This window comes from Schizosaccharomyces japonicus (assembly GCF_000149845.2).
Source record: "Schizosaccharomyces japonicus yFS275 unplaced genomic scaffold supercont5.2, whole genome shotgun sequence".
Taxonomy (NCBI): Eukaryota; Fungi; Ascomycota; class Schizosaccharomycetes; order Schizosaccharomycetales; family Schizosaccharomycetaceae; genus Schizosaccharomyces; species Schizosaccharomyces japonicus.
Genome location: NW_011627861.1, coordinates 3186770 through 3203628, shown reverse-complemented (window position 1 = coordinate 3203628; position 16859 = coordinate 3186770). Strand labels below are relative to the sequence as shown.

At 45.2% G+C, this 16859-nt stretch overlaps 5 protein-coding genes across 5 annotated transcripts; 1 reads left to right on the top strand and 4 right to left on the bottom strand.

Moving 5' to 3' along the window:
* The first annotated feature begins 32 nt into the window (after window positions 1-32).
* SJAG_04050 (membrane associated protein Pal1) lies at window positions 33-2670 on the top strand. Its single transcript, XM_002175135.2, has 2 exons — window positions 33-402; window positions 594-2670. Exons 1-2 carry the CDS (start codon window positions 208-210, stop codon window positions 1827-1829), a joined length of 1431 nt encoding a protein of 476 aa, XP_002175171.2. The 5' UTR covers window positions 33-207; the 3' UTR covers window positions 1830-2670.
* SJAG_04051 (arrestin) lies at window positions 1709-3761 on the bottom strand (the record flags this gene model as incomplete). Its single annotated transcript, XM_002175136.2, has 4 exons — window positions 1709-2372; window positions 2439-2728; window positions 2778-3024; window positions 3067-3761. The coding sequence occupies 4 exons, from the start codon at window positions 3759-3761 to the stop codon at window positions 2264-2266; spliced, it is 1341 nt and encodes a 446-aa protein (XP_002175172.1). The 3' UTR covers window positions 1709-2263.
* A 271-nt stretch (window positions 3762-4032) lies between these two features.
* Window positions 4033-6450, bottom strand: SJAG_04052 (NAK protein kinase Ppk38; the record flags this gene model as incomplete). The annotated part of the gene is made up of 4 exons (XM_002175137.2): window positions 6020-6450; window positions 5847-5977; window positions 5327-5774; window positions 4033-5267 (listed from the first exon to the last, which is right to left on the bottom strand). The coding sequence occupies exons 1-4, from the start codon at window positions 6141-6143 to the stop codon at window positions 4033-4035; spliced, it is 1938 nt and encodes a 645-aa protein (XP_002175173.1). The 5' UTR covers window positions 6144-6450.
* Window positions 6451-6629: 179 nt separating this feature from the next.
* SJAG_04053 (O-mannosyltransferase Ogm2) lies at window positions 6630-8864 on the bottom strand (the record flags this gene model as incomplete). Its single annotated transcript, XM_002175138.2, has 3 exons — window positions 6630-7228; window positions 7254-7739; window positions 7838-8864. 3 exons carry the CDS (start codon window positions 8862-8864, stop codon window positions 6630-6632), a joined length of 2112 nt encoding a protein of 703 aa, XP_002175174.2.
* A 536-nt stretch (window positions 8865-9400) lies between these two features.
* Window positions 9401-16816, bottom strand: SJAG_04054 (glutamate synthase Glt1). Its single transcript, XM_002175139.2, has one exon. The coding sequence runs from the start codon at window positions 16152-16154 to the stop codon at window positions 9831-9833; it is 6324 nt and encodes a 2107-aa protein (XP_002175175.1). The 5' UTR covers window positions 16155-16816; the 3' UTR covers window positions 9401-9830.
* Between the last annotated feature and the right edge of the window lie 43 nt (window positions 16817-16859).

The window sequence follows — 16859 nt, the reverse complement described above, 5'->3', positions numbered from 1 at the left end:
GTGGTTATCTCTATCATCCTTTATTAGGGTAGGGTAAACTACACAAGGGAGACTCCACCGTGCAATCCCCAAGTACAGTGCCTCCACGTCCGTCGACAGCCATCCAACAACCGTTTTAAGTCTGTTTTTTGGCCGTACGAAACAATTGGAAGGCGTCACTAAAGCTGAATCTTTGCTTTGTACTTAAACTAGTTTTGGAGCTGTCGGATGTCTCATTCTAATGACCCGTTTACGTCCTACGGGGACAATATGGGCTATCAATCCAGTGGCCCAGGATTTAATAATGGTCCATCTGACTTAGACCCAGAGGAACAGAGACGCCGGATTATGACGAATCCGTTCTTGTCACCACAATTTAATCGAAATTCGGATCCTCTAGTGGACTCTATGGCAGATCAATTGGTAAGTAAACGCCGAGTTATAGTGAGCAAGTATCTTGAGGCTTAGACAGAAATCATCTGTAAGAGTTGTTCTCTGCTACTTTGAGTCAGTCTGCAAAAACTCACGGGACGTCCATGTTTGCTGGTTCGCACATATCTCTCTTTCACCCTTAGCTCGTTTCGCCATGTGACGATGTACTAACACGTAACTAGTTTGGGAACTTTAACACGACGAACACTGGAAACCCAGTAGACGTAGCAAGAACACCGGCAGCTTCTTCTCCCTCTCCTCAGATAGAAAAGGCAAAAGCCTTGCCTCCGAGGCCGCGATCATCGATCGACAAGGCTAATATCTCTGCCAATAGTTACGAACCATTGGAGCCTTTGCCCAGTTACAGTCCACCAAAGGATCCACCTGCTCATCCTCAAAGACGTCTTCAACGTACACATAGTAGTAATCATCTTTCGGCAGGCAGTCGAAACTCTCTCATTTCTCGCTCTTCCACTCCGGATTTGAAGTCTCCAGGCAATGGATCCTCAACATTGCGCCGAAACAAGACTGTGCGTGAAACGTCGTCGACTCAGGCAAAGAGAAGAAGCAACAATCCTTTGGATCAAATTGATCGTTTGGATGTTACGGGTTTATACGGAGCCGGGAGCTTTCATCATGATGGACCTTTTGATGCGTGTCGGCCTCATAGAAATGTCAACACCTCCAAGGCACCAGTGGCTGCATTCCCTGAAGATAGTGTTGCTAACAGCATTCAACCTCCCGGTACTGGATTCAATGACCCTAAACATAAACAGAATTTTCACCGGATGTCGGTTGCTGAACAGCTTAAAACGAAAAACATACTGCAGCAACCGCTGGGCAGTGATGCTTTCGAAGAAGATTTTATTATAACTCCGGCGGGAAGTGCCTTGACCGATTCCACTCGTATTGAGGGTGCTCCCGCATCGAAGAATGCTATCGCCCGAAACGAGGAGATGCTTGCCATTGAGAAGGCAAACTTGTCCCGTAAAAAGTCCATTGCAAAGAAACTTGGCTTGTCCCGGGGACCTTCCTTGTCCAGATCAACGACCCTTCCTCTTAATTATCGGAACAAGTCAGCTTCAGCCTCTTGGAAGCCTTACCGCAACGAACCGTCTCGCTCGCCTCTGGTACCTATATCTAATAGAGACGAAACTGACAATGAACCTGTAACCGAAAGGACTCCGAAACCCGCTAATTCATCATATTCAAATAACGAGAACTATGAAAGAAAGAGAAGACCGCCGCCTCCACGTCCTCCTCAGTCTAATCTACAACGAAAGTCTGTCTTGAATACCACTCCTTATCCATCCTATACCCAATCTGAAACATCTCTTCCCCTTTCTTCCGGCAATGGAAGCTTGAAACCTAAAAGGGCTGGTTTCTTTAGAAGACTTTTCTCAAAACACCGTAGCTAAACACGGCATGGCTCTGGTAATTTTTTTCTTATAAGCATTATTCAACCACTGGATTCATGGTACTGAGGATCCATTTATTATTATCATCAATTTATGCTGTTGCGGCTATTTTGTCACTTTCATTAAGACGTGTTTGTTGTGCATTGCTCCAATGCACTTGAAGATTTTAAACCTGTATAATAGGATTTTGGTCGATGTATGATGCTTGATAATTTTGCCTCTCACGTCAACGATGATGTTGTATTTTTGCCTAGCTTCTCCTTTCTAGTGAAAATAAGACCTATACATTTGCGCATCAATACCATTTTCATGAGAACTCTTAGATATATTACTTGAAGAAAGATACTATGCATGTCATTGACTGATGGTTAAGTCTATGTCTCAAAGCGTAAACAGGCGAACGCATGACTTAAGGTCAACTACCCTAGTTCTGTCTAGAGGGTAGGGGGATCGGAAATCATCGGGTTCTCGGATTCAGTATTAAAATCGGCTTCTTCCACGGGTTCGCCCAAGATGGTTAAAGGAAATCGAACAGAAGCGAGTCTGTTTCGTTAGTAATGAAAGTAATATGAAGCACGTGTGTATCACGTTTGCATTGGTCTTAAATACCTCTGTCGTAGCCTTGTTCGAGCCGTAATTTTAAGCGAGTACGCAAGTGCGAACCGATTTTTGAATTCAATGCTCCGACAGTGAAACGGGATCTCCAAGGAGAAGCATGTTCCCGTCTCCTTGATGAGAACTTGATTGTCGTGCCCACAGTGAATGGTTACACTGGAAAGTGTTTTCGTTTTTAATGTTTGAGATACATTGCCATTACGTTCTTCGCTGTAGTTCTTTGGTGCTTTTGTCGTAGTCGAAATTGCTACCGTTTCTAATAATTCAACTTTTAGATGATGAACCTTTCACAAAGTTAGTTACTAATTGATCAAAATCGTTTCAATTCCAAACCTTTTGGTGACAGCTATTGTTTATGTAGACCGTTACCGGAACACTCTGAGCGCAAGTGAAAACTGAACGAGGGATACTCGCTCTGATCAGTGTCAGTCTACGTTTTTCCGAAGAAGACTCTGGGGCCTCACAAACAATGGTGTTCGAAGCGCAAACGATATCAGAATCCACCCGTGGAACAACCCGTTTCGGATAAGTCAACCTTACAAAATGTTCCTTATCGCCTAATTGTGTCCAAACGAGTGAACTAAATAAGTTAATAGGCATCCCATGGGAGCGATGTACTTACGCTGAGAAGGCGTACGAAATGTTCACGACATTGTACTGAAAAGTTCCGGGGCCAACTTCTTCCGGTATCTTGAAAGTGAACGGTATATTAACATTGCATGGAGTTTTCATATATACGCCATGTTCAGTTATGTTTTGTGCATACTCTAAAAGCTCCACCGGTAAATTGGCATCATTACTTCGAATAAAGTTTTGACTGCACGAGAGAAAAATAAATGACTTCTCCTTGTGAAGTTGTGCTTGTCCATAGAAGTCTAAATTTATTGCTTGAAGAAAGAAAGGAACGCTTGCTGAAAGAGAGAATGATATATAACCATGGACAAGTTCTCCATTTTTAAGAGGCTTTTGTGTTACTGTTAAAGAAAGTCGAACGTGATCATCTGTCTGCTCTGGAACCTTTAAAAGACTGTCTAAATATGCTTGCTTCCGTGAGAGATGTGGCTTCATCTTGGACATTGCGTTGTAAGTATCTTCAGCTGTCCTGGGTTCCCAAAGTCGTAATTTTAAATGAGGGACTTGGTAGTGTGTGTCACAGTTCGTTAAGCAGTTCTCGTCCGGGAGCTTGGTATTGGCAGTATCCTTTCTTTTAGCACTTTTCTTTAACGAAATCTTATTAAACAGCCGGCGTCTAAAAGTCGAATTTCTGTTCGAGCTTTCAGCTTCGTAAGAGACATTGACCCGATTGTCTAAGACCATGATGGTTGTGCTATTTAAACTTATATAGGTGCCAAGCCCAAGTAGTGTCATTTGAGAAAAGCTCACACGATACTTCATAAACATCAACGATGAGTATAGCTTAATTAAGGCAAGCAATTATACACAAAGATTGAAGTCCGGAAGGAAATAGCATAGAACATGCTAAAGTTGTTGTAAAAAACTTTCAAAATTGACTTTCGTTTTGAAGTCAAACTTTATACCAAAAAATAGTAACAGTAAAGAGAAAGTAGGAGAAAGTCCATTGTCTAACTTATTTCTGATCACTTAAGACATCTGTGTACTTGCCATACCCTTCAACAGGTACCTTTTCTTTTTCTTTGGGGGCCATGAGTGATTTAATTCGTTCTTGGATAAGAGAACTTTTCGTAGAACTGCCCGTTCTTACGGCGGAAACGGGTACAGAGGAAACAGCACGAGGAACTGAAGATACAGAAGAGTTACTAAGCGGGCTGTAACTCTTCGTTCGATACGCAGAAGGCTCAGGTGACGATTTGCTAGATACCGAAGGTATAAATTTCTTTGACTCAGAGCCCACATCCGAAAGTATTGGTTTAGGCTGAACAGCAGGAGGAACGCGTGCTGGTTGCGGTGTAATAATTCGCTCTGAAACCTTGTTGACGACAGCTGGGGAAGGTGCTTTAGTGGCGGTCTGGTTCCATTGACTAATTCGAGCAGAGATGGGCAGAGGAGGTTCTTCGTCCTCTTCAACGGGCGATTGTATGGGTTCTTGAATCACTGGCTTTGCGGGAATTACAGGTGGAGCTACGGTAGCCGCGATCTTAGGCTTCGGTGGAAGGGGAACAACCGGCCGACTAGGAGGAGCTTGAGCGGAAGAGAAAGCATTGTCAGCAAGTGAAATGTAAGAAGTCTTTTTAACAATGCGCTGAGGCGGTGGGGCAGGCTTTCTTTCCGCAGAAAAGTTTGGCCCGCCATTCGTCTGTGGAATCCTTGCGGGAACCGGTGGCATAGGTTTCACAACACTCTGCTGGATTGGAATCTTAGCAGCGAGAACGGGTGCAGGCTTTGCAGCAGCAAAACCGTTTGGAGCTGCAGAAGGCATGCTGACTGCTCTAGGAATGAAAGTAGCAGGTACTGGAGTACCTGCTGTTGCGGTGAACTTCGCAGGAAGAGACATATGTGAAGCCGACGTTTTGAGGTGAGCATCGCGTTCTTGTTGATTCAACTTCATCAGATACTCGGAACCAGAGGGGTTATAGTAAGACTTATTTTTTCCATTATATATATCCCTTATGGGTGTCGGAACGTTACGTAAACTGCAAATTTCGTGAAGAGTTTGATAAATATTGGGTCTTTGGGATGGATGTGGTTTGAGTAAAGTGGAGATCAATCGCTTTAACCGTGTTGAATAAGGAGGAGTTTGCGGAAAGGAGTAGGAAACATTCAAGATTGCAACGGGTCCTTGCTGCTCAAACGGAGTGATAAAGTAGCACAGCTTATAGAACAAGACACCAAGTGCCCAGATATCTTGAGTAAGTTAGTAAGGCCAATCTATATTTCGCAAGTGAACCCGCACGATAGCTTACCACTTTTTTCATCGATGCCAATTCCATGGCTAGTGTCAATCATTTCTGGGCAACGATATTGCCAAGTAGTATATTTCTCCATATTTTGATGCAGGATTTGACTTTCCTCAGGCGTTTTTGCACCCGGGATAGGCGGGCAGGCACTACCAAAGTCGCACAGCTTGTAAGAGTTGGGAGCGTCAAGCAAAACGTTCTCAATCTTCAAATCCCTATGAATAAGTGGAGGATTAAGGTAATGCATTGCTGCGACCGATTCGGTGACATCGCTTGCAATCTTAAGAATTTCATTCTCCGTTAATCTCGTCTGGAGACGGGTATTCATGAAATCAATAAGTCCTCCACCGGCACAGTATTCCAACAGAACGAGCACTTCGAACGTGTTGTTTCTCGTCCTGAAAAATTCTGATCCGTAATACGAAACACAACGCTTATGATTGCTAACCATTTTCTACAATCCGTGTCAGCGTAAAGATGATGCTAGGGTGTCGCTTAATATGTTTTGGAACACATTCATGCATACCATTGTCTGGATTTCTGCACGGATTGGACCAAGTGCAATAGCATCATTTGCGAATATCCGTTTCAACACAGCAATCACAGGATTCGCATTTGGTTTAGCTAGTGAAACGCGGTAAACATGAGAGAAGCCGCCTGTAATTGTTAGAGAGATTTAAACATAACATACAGACGCACCTTCGGCGAGATATTTATCAATGGTCACCTTAAATTCACCGCATTGAAAATTAAAGCCTGTAGGCAGTAATCCAGCAGAAAGAGGCGATAAAGGAAAATTTGTATCAATGTTTGAAGTATTCATGTCCAAATTTAGTAGTTTGGACCAACAGTTATACCGTTCCGTCTATGCGTAAGAGAGGCCAGTGCTAACGTAGTAACTAAATTCGAGAACGGCGCAATAAGGAGTACGGTAAGGCTTTTACCGAAGACTATTGACAAAAGAAGACTGATAAGAATTTGCTACAATTATTCCTTTAAAGTACATAAACATCCGCTGCAGTTTTATTCTCAATTCCGTTCTTTTTTTTGCATTTTGCCAGCTCGAAGTCATTTATTGTCCCAACACAGGAACAATACATAACTACTGTTAAGCCGAGATGCTAACAGCTTGTTTCTTACACGCTATCATAATATTGATATAGTAATCTAAGTATTATGAACTATTTATGTGTGCAAGTAAAGTGGATATTAAAATCGTCGGACAAGACTTTGCTATATTAATTTCTTGAATAGAAACATTTAGCTATTACGTGCGTGAAAGCTTTATAATACTCGCGTTACGAATTCATCAGTCATGAACATTCCACGACTTCAACCAACGAAGGCGATGGAAGTCTGAGGCTGGACCGTGCATACCAAAGGTAACATCTTTGAAGAAAACAAAGACAGCAATGATAGCAACGTACAAAATGGTAAAGATAACAAAACGCACAGCACACGGCATTTTGCGAGTACACCAATCGATCGTGAACGCAGCAGTAATAGCTGAAAATGCAAAGGCAGGCTCGTAATGATGTACATAAAGAACACGACCCATAATGAAGAAGGGGAAGTAATGGAAGAACCATCCCAAAAATGGATAGATACCGGCGACACGGAACTTCTCAATTTCAGTGGAGGTCAATTTGAGTGTATGTCTGCGCCATTTAAGGAAGTAAGTAACGCAGAGAAGCAAAAAGACACCAATACATGCAGTGGACAGCCAGTAAGAGAATGGGTTGCCAATCAACAAGTACTTGATTTGGTTATCACCCCAACCACACATTCTCAAAGTAGCGAGAAGGAAAGGCCATTGATAGGCTTCACTACGAAGAGCATCAAACTTGTCGTCGTCGGGAACAAGAGCGTTGTTTGTTTCGAGCATGGCACGGTTCAAGTGAATAAAGTCTAATGAAGGAACCCTTGAACGTACCCTTGGGAGCGGCAGGAAGACGGGGATTGTAGTGCTCCTCAACGTTCCAATGAGTACGTACATCTTTGGGAGAGGCATTAGGGTCACAAGTAACTTCGCGTTGTGAGAAACCCCAGGAAGGAAGGTTCGCCTTATCCATAGCCAAGTAACACTTCATTACCGGACTGTACAAGCGGATAACAGAGGAAAGAGCATGGACACCAGTCTTGTTACCAGTCAAAGTGTCCTCAACTACCTCAACAATCCAGTAGTCCTTTTCATCACCGATAGTAGAGTTACCGTAACAAGAAACCTCATATTGACCAGAGCTAACAGGGGCAGGTACACTGTGAGTGTGAAGGTTACGTCCGGTGGCAGGGTGGAACATACGGACCAGGGAGCCATGAACAATTGGAGTTAAAGAGTCATCTTGCTCGGGGAAGTAACGACTTGGACCGTGAGGAGGGAAGAAATACCAATTGTTGTTATCATCCTTATGATGGTAACCTGTAACCTGTTGTTGCTGACTACCGTCGGGATAGGTTTGAACATGAGAGTGCAAAAGAGCGCCGCTTGGGTTTCTGTTTTTAAAGTAAAGCGACTACCATAGAGGAGGTCAATGGGGTTATCGGCCATAGGTGAACCGTTTAAACGAGCTTGAAACAAAGAGGGCATTTGTGCATCACCAGGACCACTGTTGCTCAGAACAATAAAGTGAGCTTTGAAACTCAACATATAGACAGAAATGGGGACAATGATAAGACAGACAATACGGGCAATCCAATGATGGACATAAGTGGTCGTTTTCATACGACGGTCACCCAAGAAGCGCCAAAGTTCTTCAATAGTGTAAATACCAACAACAGAAGTGACAAACAAACCAATAAGTTTAACACTCGTCACGGAACCAATACACACACCAGTGAGGAACATCCATTTGTACCAACGGAAGGAGAAGGGTGCCTTACGAAAAACGTAAAAGCGAGAAAGACAAAAGAAGGTAGCAAAGGTGAAGAAAAGAAGCATACTGTCGAGAAGAATAAAACGGCTAATAGTTGCCAAGTGATTGTCCAGACAAACCATTAAAGATGCCAACGTAGCTGCGAGGGTAGAAAAGTCAAAATTCAGGGAAGTAAAGTACACGAGAGGGACACACAGCGCACCAAATGTGGCATTCCAATAACGCATGAAACTGTAGTTCATACCTTCTGGGTACGCGGCACCAGACTCAAAACCAAATTGACCATCATAGCCGGCCAAATAACCGGCCAACGCGTTCAACATCTTTCCCAAAGGAGGGTGGACATCGAAATAGAATTCACGCTTCAAATAGTACGAAGCAAATTTGCCAAAGTGAGCCTCATCCCAAACGACAATGTTGCTGTCGGAAATTTTCCAAAAACGAACGAAGAATGCAGCAGCAGTAAGGGCAAGGGGAATGAGACCGAACTTGAAGGCTTTTTGTACCTTACTTAACGGTTTTTTCAAGACTAGTCTCTCATCATCATCATCCAGTGAACCACGTTCGGACTTAGTAGACCAGTCATTCACGGATTTCTCGGCTTGATACTCGTGTTTTGAGGAGAAACGCTTGCGAAGATTTGAATAACCTTCAGCAGAAGAACTCGACATCGTTTATGAATATTTTAAACAAACAAGTCGGTTCTCTTTGTAGCTTAATCTCGAGCCGACCAAACAGTTAGTTGGCTTCCAGATTCTCACTGTCTAGCTATTTTACAAAGTTTTGTATAAAGGAATACGAACCGTGCAGTTACAGTGAAATATAGCTGCAGATACTGTTTTTGACACAGAAAAACTCAAAACTTACGGTCAAAAACAAAACCTAGTGGGACGTTACCAAACCTGGATAGTGGTTCTCGACAGGAGATGAGTAGTTCGTACTCCCATTACATGGCTTTGCAAGCCAACTTTGGTGGAGTAAAGCCCTTAAGTGGGATGGAGCTACGGAGAATAAGGGAGCGAGAGCCGAAGAGAATACAGTAACAGAACGAAATCTGAATCATTCTGTTTAAACTTAGTAATACAAGTTACGATGAACAATTAATTCGAACAGTGTTAACCCGTCAATACAATCAACTTGCCGATAGACACGACACATCAAATCAGCATACATGCCGGCACACCTCCCTGCGCAGCAAAATACAGAATGGGATGAACGACCAAAATTCAATATTAATTAACAAAAGGAAATAGTATAACAAATAATAAAGTTAATACCATACACTCCACAAAAGGGAGTCGTGATGAAAGGGAGTTGCGTTCCCGGAGAACAATGTTCAAGGAACAAAAATTTATAAACGCTTCGAGTTAACTTTTTAAAACGAAATCAAGTGGTATCCGCCCGCAAGAAACGCAAAGTTTGCGAGGCGTACACGATCAATCTGTTTTCAGGACGAGAAGGATAGAACTTGCCTTATATAAACGTGCAGCCAGCTACGAGATTTGACAAGCAGTTCAAATCTTTCTTCGTACTAAGGACACCAGGAGAAAAAAACAGGGCATCAAAACGGTAATGATAACGCTCTCATAATCATATATCTTCGTGATATAAAATAACTTTCAAACCATACCAGTTATTTAGTTTTGGAGGACAGTGCTCTGAACAACACCGCCGTTACCAGGAAGGTAGGTCTTACCGGTAAGCGCACCATCAACCTCACGAGCACATTGGCGACCCTCTTGGATAGCCCAGACAACAAGACTTTGACCGCGGTGACAATCACCAGCAGCATAGACATTGGGAAGGCTTGTGCGGTAAGAACGCTCAACAGTCTTGATGTTAGAGCGACCATCCTTTTCGATATCGGTTCCAGAAGTAGCCTCTTCATCGGGACCCAAGAAACCAAGTGCCAAAATAACAAGATCGGCGGGGAAGAACTCCTCAGAGTTACGGATCTCCTTCATGATCCAGCGTCCCTTGCTATTCTTAACCCACTCAATGCGGACAGTGTTGATACCCTTGACGTTACCCTCTTCGTCCTTCTCGAAGGACTTAGTGAGAATGGAGTACTCACGAGGATCGCTTCCGTAATGAGCTTGGACTTCAGCATGACCGTAATCAACACGGAAAACACGAGGATATTGAGGCCAGGGGTTGTCATCTGCACGCTCACGTGGAGGGATGGGAAGCAACTCAAGGTTCTTGATGCTCTTGGCACCGTGACGGACACTAGTGCCCAAACAATCATTACCAGTATCACCACCACCAATGACAATTACATCCTTGCCCTTAGCATTGATGTAGTTACCATCGAGAAGGTTGCTCTTTTCAAGACTCTCGGTGTTCTTGTGCAAGAACTCCATAGCGAAGTGAATACCAGCGGCATCACGGTTAGGAATTTGAAGATCGCGAGGAACGGTCGAACCAGTTGCCAGGATAACAGCGTCGTATTTCTCGGACAACTCCTCAATGGTGTAAAGACCATCGGGGCCAACCTTGGCATTAGTCTCAAAGGTAATGCCCTCTTGGGTCATGAGATCAATACGTGCCTTAAGGATAAGCTTGTCAAGCTTCATGTTGGGAATACCATAGTGCAACAAACCACCTGGAGCACTATCACGTTCCAAGACAGTAACATTGTGACCAGCCTTGTTCAACTGATCGGCAGCGGCCAAACCAGCTGGACCAGAACCCACAATGGCAATGTGCTTGTCAGTGCGGTACTTAGGGGGGTTAGGAACAACCCAGCCCTCCTCCCAGGCCTTGTCGAAAATGGCACGCTCAACACTCTTAATACCGACAGGAGCATCAGTAATACCAAGAGTACAGGCACCCTCACAAGGAGCAGGACAAACACGACCAGTAATATCGGGGAAGTTGTTAGTCTTTGAAAGCTCGTTCCAAGCCTCCTTCCATTGCTGTTTGAAGACAAGATCATTCCAAGTGAAAATCTTGTTAGAAATGGGGCAACCATAGTCAGACTGACAGAAAGGAGTACCACAGTCCATACATCTGGCAGTTTGAAGACGAAGCTCACCTTCACGAAGGCGTTGAGATACCTCCTTCCAGTCGTTAGTACGCTTAACAGGATTTCTGTACTTCTCGCTACGACGCTGGTACTTCATGAAACCACGAAGCTTGTCAAGACGTTGTTCAGTCTTAGCACCACCAACAACATCTTCAACATCAGCGACGGCAGGCTCGTCCTTGCTATTCTTCTCCAATTGCTCACGAATGGGGTTGCCGGGCATGAAAGCCTTAGGATATTGCAGACGCTTAGCCTCGGCCTTCTTGGCAGCCTCACGCTCAAGAACAGCCTTGTAGTCACGAGGAAGAACCTTGACGAAACGAGGAAGGTTACGAAGGAAATCATTGAGAATGCGGTCAGCAACCTCAGAACCAGTGTAATGACGATGATCAAGAATCAAACCACGAAGGAAAGCAATCTCGGCAGGATCAGTAACCTGGCAAAGCTCAACCATCTCCATATTGACCTTCTTAGCAAAATCTTGTTGAAGATCGTAGACATAAGCAATACCACCAGACATACCAGCGGCAAAGTTACGACCAGTGCTTCCAAGAATAACGACACGACCACCAGTCATATACTCACAACCATGATCACCGCAACCCTCAACAACGGCAGTAGCACCAGAGTTACGAACGCCAAAACGCTCGGCAGCAACACCACGAATAAAGGCGATACCGGAAGTAGCACCATACAAACAAGTGTTACCAACGATGATGTTCTCCTCGGACTTGAAAGAAGAAACCTTAGGAGGATAGACAATCAAACGACCACCGGAAAGACCCTTGCCGACGTAGTCATTACAATCACCCTCAAGTTGTAAGGTAACACCAGGAGCCAAGAAGGCGCCAAATGATTGACCGGCAGAACCAAAAACGTTAACACGTACAGAGTCAGTTGGAAGACCCTCTTCGCCGAAACGCTTGCTAATACGGTTGGAGAGAGTGGCACCCAATGCACGATCAGTGTTGATAATCTCACAATCAATAACACTAGGAATGCCGTCTTCCAATGTAAGCTCGGCTTCATCAATCAACTTGTTATCCAAACGAGTGTAAAGACGGTGGTCTTGCTTACGCACGTTGTAAGTAGCCGCACCAGGACGCAAAGTAAAAGCAGGGGTGAGAAGAGGAGAAAGGTCCAGCTTCTTCGACTTCTCATTGATGACATGGTCGGCAACCTTGAGCTTATCAGAGCGACCAACCATCTCATTGATGGTTCGGAAACCAAGCTTGGCCATGATGCTACGGAGTTCCTCAGCGACATAGTAGAAGAAGTTTACGACATGGTCAGGAAGACCAGTGAACTTCTTGCGGAGCTCAGGATCTTGAGTAGCAATACCAACAGGACAAGTGTTAAGATGGCACTTACGCATCATGACACAACCCAGAGCAATCAAAGGAGTGGTCGCGAAACCCCACTCTTCAGCACCGAGAAGACAAGCAATGGCAACATCGCGACCAGTACGCAATTGACCATCGGTTTGAATAACAACTCGACCACGGAGATCATTCAAAACAAGAGTTTGGTGAGTCTCAGCAACACCCAACTCCCAAGGAAGACCGGCGTACTTGATACCAGTCCAACGGGAAGCACCAGTACCACCATCGTGACCGGAAACCAAGATGTGATCGGCCTTAGCCTTAGCGACACCGGAAGCGACGATACCAACACCGACTTCAGATACAAGTTTCACGGAAACGCGAGCACGGGGGTTTGAAGCCTTCAGATCATAAATCAATTGTTTAAGATCCTCGATGGAGTAAATGTCGTGATGGGGGGGAGGAGAAATAAGACCCACACCGGGTGTAGAGTGACGGGTGCGAGCAATGGACTCACTGACCTTGTAACCAGGCAGCTCACCACCTTCACCAGGCTTGGCACCTTGAGCCATCTTAATTTGGAGCTCATCAGCATCTGAAAGATAATAAGAAGTGACACCGAAACGGCCAGAAGCAATTTGCTTAATGGCAGAGCGCATGGTATCGCCATTAGGCAAACGTTGGCTACGAGCAGGATCTTCACCACCCTCACCAGTGTTAGACTTACCACCGAGTCTGTTCATGGCAATAGCCATGGCAGAGTGGGATTCCATGCTAATGGAACCGTAAGACATGGCACCGGTACAGAAACGACGAACGATCTCAGTCCAGGGCTCAACTTGCTCAATGGGGATGCCCTCTCCAGAGTAATCGAAATCGAGCATACCGCGAAGAGTACACTTACGAATTTGCTCTTGGTGAATGCGAGCAAACTCTTGGTATGCGGCATCATTGCGGTTACGGACGGCATATTGAAGCTGAGCAATGGCCTTGGGATGGTTAACATGCTCCTCACCACCGTCACGGTAGTGGAAGTCACCCATGTCAGGAAGACCCTTAGACGAGATTGTGTACTTCGTGGGGAAACCACGCTCATGAAGAGCAAGGGCATCGCGAGAGATATAATCGAAGGAAACACCACGAATACGAGAAGCAGTGCCGGCGAAGCACTTGTCGACTACATCATTGTCCAAACCAAGGATCTCGCAAATTTGAGCACCCTTGTACGACTGTAAGGTGGAAATACCAATCTTAGACATAACCTTCATAATACCACCATTGATGGAGTGTTTGAAGTTATCGACGGCCTTCTCAACGGGAACACCGGGCTTGAGAGCATTTTGATGGTGAAGTTTAATAATTGACTCAATAGCCAAGTAAGGACAGATGGCATCAACACCATAGCAAAGCAGCATACACATGTGGTGAACCTCGCGAGCATCACCAGATTCCACAACAATGGCCACACGAGAACGCTTCTTGGCTTGAACCAAGTGGTGATGAACGGCACCAACAGCCATCAGGGAAGCAATGGGAACACGCTCGGCGGAAACAGCACGATCGCTAAGAACAATGATTTGCTTGTTATTGTCAACTGCATCAGAAGCCTCTTGACAAATGCGATCAATGGCATTGACATAGCTACCATTCTTGGGGAAAGTGATGTCAATACTCTCAACATTCCAGTCGGGATGGACAACGTTGATGTTCTTAATAGCATTAAATTCTTCCAAGGTCAAAATGGGAGTGGGCAAGCACAGACGGCGGCACTGGCTCTGCTCAATCTCCAGCAAGTTACCACTAGGACCAACGTAGCATTGCAAGCTCATAACAACGGACTCACGAATGGGGTCAATGGGTGGGTTGGTAACTTGTGCGAACAATTGACGGAAATAATCATACACGAGACGAGGTTTCTCGGAAAGACATGCAAGGGCTGCATCATTACCCATGGAACCAAGCGTCTCCTTACCTTCACTGGCCATAGGACCAATGATCATATTCACTTGCTCAAGGGTGTAACCAAAAGCAAGCAAACGCTTATCTTCGGCCAAGCCAGTATTGTCAACCTCAGGAGTGATATCAACTTCGCTGCTATCCTCAAGGGCATCGACAAGACTGTTCATGTTGATAAGCTCGGAATCCAACCAACTACGGAAATCATAGCGAGTGGAAATAGTGTGCTTAAGCTCCTTGTCATCAACCACACGACCCTCCTTGGTATCAACGAGAAGCATGCGACCAGGGTACAAACGACCCTTTTGGGTAACAACCTCGGGGTCAATGCCAATAGTGCCAACCTCTGACGCACAAACCATAATGTCATTGGATGTGAGGTAGTAACGGCAAGGACGAAGACCATTACGGTCAAGGTTAGCACCACAGTAACGACCATCAGCAAAAGTGAACAAAGCAGGGCCATCCCAAGGCTCCATTTGGCAAGCAGCCCACTCGTAGAAAGCAGACTTTTCGTCGCTGATGTTGGGGTTGGTCTGCCAGGCTTCAGGAATCAGAAGCATAACAGCCTCGGGCAGAGAAAGCGTACCGGAGAGACAAAGCAGCTCCAAAACGTTGTCGAAAGCAGCGGAGTCGGAACCACCCTTCTCGATGGTCGGCAACAAAGATTGGAGCTCATCACCGAAAAGCTCGGACTTCATAATTCCCTCGCGGGCACGCATCCAGTTCTTGTTACCACGGAGGGTGTTAATCTCACCGTTGTGAGCAGCAAAACGCATAGGCTGGGCACGGTCCCAAGAAGGGAAAGTGTTGGTAGAGAAACGAGAATGGACAAGAGCGAAGTGAGCATTGTACTCGGCATTGTTAAGATCCAAGAAGTAGTTGTAGACCTGGACAGGAGCAAGTTGACCCTTGTAGACAATGGTCTCGCGGTTCAAAGAGCAAATGTAGAACCACTTTTGCATACCAATTCTGTGGGTAGAGCGCTTGCGAAGAATGAACAACTGGCGATCAAAGACGGCCGAGTCGAACTCTTGAGCGCCGTCATGCATAGCCTTGTGAATGACACAGGGTTGCAGGATTACGGGCTCGCGAGAGAGAGCGGCAGGACCCAGGATGGTGTTGTCACAGGGGACAGAACGCCAACCGAGAATGGCCAAACCAGCTTCTTCAGCGATGTTGGTGAACTCTTCGATGGCTGCCTTACGGATATCCTCTTCAGGAGAGAAGAAGACGTTACCGACAGCATAGCGACCAGAGGCGGGAATAGTGACGTTGAGGGATTGCTTGAACTCCTTTGCCATAAACTCATGAGGCATTGAAGTCATGACACCGGCACCATCGCCATCACGCGTGTCAGCACCAGTAGCACCACGATGCGTCATGTTGCAAAGCAACAGACGAGCATCGGTGACAATTTTGTGAGAGCGGAGACCGCGGATTTGACAAACAAAACCGACACCGCAAGCATCTTTTTCGAAATCAGGGTTGTAAAGACCTTGCTCCTTAGGCAAAGCTCCAGCCCACGAGTCGTTGTTGGAGACATCGTAGTTGTAGACAGGAGCATTCATGCCATTGAGTTCAGCATCCATTTCTGGATGGGCGCATTCGGCCTCATTCAGGGCAGCGGCAGCAAGATCGCGTTGCAACTTCATTTAGACTGTGATGTATAGAGCGGGAAAACTTGGGCGAACAAATATGACCGAATATCTAAAACGATAAACCGAAACCAATACCAAAACCGTGCAGAAAAAAGAACACTTTTGACGGGACGGAGGGAAACAGGGATTAGAACACAGAGTCACGCAGACACTCAGTGTACAATTTTAATAATCCAAAAAATGAAACCTTTATTAGGATCACAACAAGTAGCAGCAATCGTCTAAGAATGAATCAATCACGGCGCTACAAGACCAATTCTCTGTGTCTGTTACGGACAGTCAAGAACTGCGGACGTAGTTAAAAAGAATGTATGTACGTAGGGTAGAGAGCTGAGCCAATGACAAAAGAAGAATTCCAAATGGCGACAAGCGAGTGTTAAACTTAAAACTCTGTTGAAACTATCACCGTATTGGAATGCAACAAGGGAGACACGCTAGTCAACTTACTTGGCAAAAAGGGGAGGAGTGCAAAAATAAAGAATAATGAAATGACAAGATGACGCTTATGAGGAGAAAACGAAAAAGGGATAAGTTCGGGTCTGTCAAACAGTACAAACTGTCACTGGCCTGATATTAGCTATGACAATGAGCAACTGGTAAACCTCGACAAAAATGTAGCTGGCTCTGGGAAGGAGAAAGGTGCAGAGGCCCGAAGGTTAAGAAGTCGCGCTGATGAGATAGAGGCCTCGTGATTGGACG